This window comes from Etheostoma spectabile, unplaced genomic scaffold (assembly GCF_008692095.1).
Source record: "Etheostoma spectabile isolate EspeVRDwgs_2016 unplaced genomic scaffold, UIUC_Espe_1.0 scaffold395, whole genome shotgun sequence".
Lineage (NCBI taxonomy): Eukaryota > Metazoa > Chordata > Actinopteri > Perciformes > Percidae > Etheostoma > Etheostoma spectabile.
In genome coordinates, this window is record NW_022605600.1 from 86,116 (window position 1) to 90,011 (window position 3,896).

At 38.5% G+C, this 3,896-nt stretch overlaps 1 protein-coding gene across 3 annotated transcripts in view; it reads right to left on the bottom strand.

The window, feature by feature from the left end:
- Positions 1–3,896, bottom strand: part of ect2 (epithelial cell transforming 2) — a 128,337-nt gene that overhangs the window by 10,821 nt on the left and 113,620 nt on the right. For all 3 annotated transcript variants that reach the window (XM_032511617.1, XM_032511619.1, XM_032511618.1), the window contains 2 exons: positions 2,636–2,743; positions 1,493–1,627 (listed from right to left, as the gene is read on the bottom strand). In XM_032511617.1, the coding sequence (XP_032367508.1) occupies positions 1,493–1,627; positions 2,636–2,743 (243 nt within the window). The remainder of the gene's footprint in view (positions 1–1,492; positions 1,628–2,635; positions 2,744–3,896) is intronic.

Below are 3,896 nucleotides of genomic sequence, written 5' to 3' on the forward strand. Positions count from 1 at the left end.
CTGTGAGTACTGTTACAATCAGAAAAAGGCTATGGGAAGCAAAGCTATTAGCTAGAAGCCCCTCAAAGTCCCATTGCTGAAAAAAAAAAACATGTACTGAATAGGTTGAAATTTGCCAAAGGTGAGACTGACTGGTCAAAGGAGAAATGAAGCAACCTTCTGTAGACTGATGAGAGAAAAATTGCTTTTTGGGTCTAGGGGCCGCAGACAGTTTGTCCGACGACCCCCATGCACTGAATTAAAGCCACTGTGCACTGTGAAGACAGTAAAGCATGGTGGTGCAAAAATCATGTTATGGGGATGTTTCTCATACTGTGTTGTTGGGCCTATGTATTGCATACCAGGGATCATGGATCAGTTTCAATACATTAACATACTTGAAGAGGTCATGTTGTAGGTAATGCCTTTGAAAGGACTCTTTCAACAAGACAATGACCCAAAAACACAGCAGTTAGGAGCAAAATCTTGGTTCCAGATGAACAAGATTGATGTTTTGGAGTGGTTAGCCCGGTCCCCGGACCTCAATCCCATAGAAAACTTGTGGGGTGACATAAAAAATGCGGTTTCTGAGGCCAAATCCAGTAATGCAGAGAAATTGTGGAATGTAGTTAAATTGTCCTGGGCTGGAATACCTGTTCACAGTTGCCAGAAGTTGGTTGACTCCATGCAACACAGATGTGAAACAGTTCTAAGAAATAATGGTTATGCAACTTAATATTAGTGCAGTGATACTGCTATGTTTTTGAACAGCCTAATATTCATTTTTCTTCACTTTCTGTAAAGGTATAACACAAACTTGATCAATGTTTGTCATGTTTTGATTTGGAATTAAATGTGCAGTGTTTTTGTTGAGTCATGAGCCAGTTATTATGCATCTGGCCCCTGGTTTCACTGTCATTGTCCAACCATTTTTACTTTATTTTTGGTCATGCAACAAAGTTGGGGAACAGTCAGTTCCTAATATTAACAATTTGGGCAAAAAGTAAATAAAACATCTTTTGCAAAATAGGTTTTACTATTTATCCTACAGCTGCCAAACACATTGCATTAACATCCTCATTAAAAAACAAGGTAATAATTTAGATATGGCAATTGAATGTGTGTAAATGTTGTGAATGTTGTAATTTGATTTTTTTCTTCTTTTTAATTAGGCAAGATAGAAACTACTAAAGCCAACTGAAAGCTGTTCCATCATTAATTAATGGAAGACTCAGTTGCCTGGTTTTCAGCAAAGGGAAAAAAAGAGATAGAATAAAAAAAGAAATCAAGGGCAGAGACATCCAACAGCCACCCAGTATTAATTGTGTTTTGCGGTTCATAGAAAGACAAAGTAGAGACATTACACACACACACACACACACACACACTTTAAATTCAAAAATCTTATGACGTAAGTAAACCAAAACACAGATATTAGTGTTTGAATCATAAACATGTGGATATTAGAAAGCATTATGTCTACTTTTGTGTGTATATTAACAAAAACACTTACAGCCAATGTGGAGCTGCTGCCAATGCGATTTTCACAACTCAGTCTCTGACTTTTCTCATCTGGAGTACTGTTAGCCATGAACGCCCTCTGGATCACACGTTTTGGGGTCTTAGTAAAAGAGAACGCCCTCGTCACCTGGCACAAACACAAAGACAGAATCTTAGCATTTTATTTTGTATTTTTAGCCACTTTCTTTTGAGTATTTGTAGATAGAACTCTTTTTTTGTCTTGTTCATGGCATCAGTTCAATTCAATTTTATTTCAAGTGTAATATCACCATAATACATGGTCTCAAAACACTGTACAACAGGGAATTCAGTAAAGTAACCATTTGAACAATTCCGGTTTATTGCTAAATTTTAAATCTGTAGGCTGCAATGACTAAGTAATTATGAAAAACTGATTAATCACAGTATTATTATAAAAATCAGGAATGCAATAACAGTCTTACCAAAGACCTGATACTATGCACCACATACCACAAACAAACTTACAGAAAACTTCAGCTCAATATAACATCATAATTGGTTATTAAACCAGGATTGTTCTCTTAGCCTCTCATTAGTTATCAAAGTTATAACGAGAGTCATAGATTACCCAAGACAGATTTATTATTCAATGAGATGTCTCTTTTACCATTTTACCAAGTACGGAGTTCAAGTGTGTAATGTTGTGATTACTGCATAAAATATTTTTCATATTACGAGCCAATGGTAACAGGGTTACATGTGCAATTCAGCACACATATTTACCTCATGATCTAGACTACAATTTAAAAAGTCTTGTCAGTCTGAACTATGGCTGTACCCGAATGAGGACATTTGGGTCGACTTAAAGTCGGCACTTCAGGCCAATGTGTCTCTTATGTGCGGCTGCTTACAGCTCTGTCAGAAGAGTCAATCACATTGGATGACAGTAGAGGAGGTTTTGCCAGCGTCCGGTTAAAAACAAGCTTAGCCGACATTCAGCAACGGAGTTGAGAGCAGCAAACAGAACTGGGTTGTTTCTGGCTTCTTGACTGATTCTTCAAATCGTCTAAGTTTAGGGGGCAGCACAAGTATAAATAATGCTTGGCTTCTAGGGATGACTCATGATAACATCATACATGTTGAGCAAAGGTGCAGTTCGGAAGGCTGCCTTTACCTTTTTAGAGGTCTTCTTGATGGCCCTGGAGGCTTTGCTTAGGGTGCTGTCCATATCCTTGGTGTTGACCTGTAGGGAGTTTGGGTCTGTACACTGAATCAGGTCCTCCTGATTACAAGACAAAAACAATTTAATCTCAAACTCAATATAATAAGTGTGAAATTAATTTATTCAAAACATTATGCTTTGCTGTAAAAAACTTGGGAGAGGGGATGGAAAGATCAGACAGAGAGTGACAGACAGTCACACACACAATATCTCTCTCTCCCTCACCCTGCAAGCCGGGCTCTTACTCATCTGTTAACATCGAAGTGCTGACCCAGTTAAAACAGTAACAACATCACCCCCTGCTGCTTTCTCTGCTAAATACGGCATTAAAAAAAGAGGGGAAGCTAAGGTATAAGCTTCCCAAAAATAGCACAAAAAAGTGAAAGTGTGCTCCAACCCTGGCTGTCGTCATAACATAGGGATTCTGCAGCCTGATCCAACACTTGGAACCATGGTACAGTTTGTCATCACGGAAACATTTTTTTTGTTAGGCTTTCAACTATATTATTTAAATGAAATGAGCTGATTTGACCATGGAGATGCAAGAAATACTGTATGCTCTAGACCAGAACACAGGACCTTCTTCTTGTATTTACTTTGCCTGCTTTTGCCCCAGACACATCCAACTAATATAATTCATTAAAATAACCTGTAATTGCAACTTCAGTGAGCATTCTGAGCAACAGGTCACTGTGTCATCTGTTACTAAGAATGAAAAAGGACTGTGTGGCTCTTCCTTTCTGCTGTTTGTAATACTTGTCTTATTTTTGTCTGCTGTCTGCCCGAGCGCAGATAGCAGCGAAGGCCCTATTGAAACTGAAGGAATTATTGTTCTTTTCTGCAAATGAATCACCTTTTTTAGGGGCTTAACGTACACGAAACCTCACCAAAATTGGCGGGCACATCAAGTCTAATGAATATGTATGTATTTTAAGGGTTTTAGGAAGAGGCGCCCTGAAGTACATTTACACATATTGAATGTATCATGTGAAGACGTACAAAAAAAAGCTCATTGAAACCATACTCAAAACCCATAGACAGTTAAAGAAATGGATCAACAGATCCTGTTGCTCTGGACGGAGATTAGTGAAGGATATTAGAAGCAATTTTCCGGTGAGTGCTAAGCGTTACTGTGCAGCCTCTAACTGAGCTTGACCACGTAGATGTGAGGTGGGCAACCTGTCTTAAAGTTGTAAGTCTTCTGGTAGCTGTG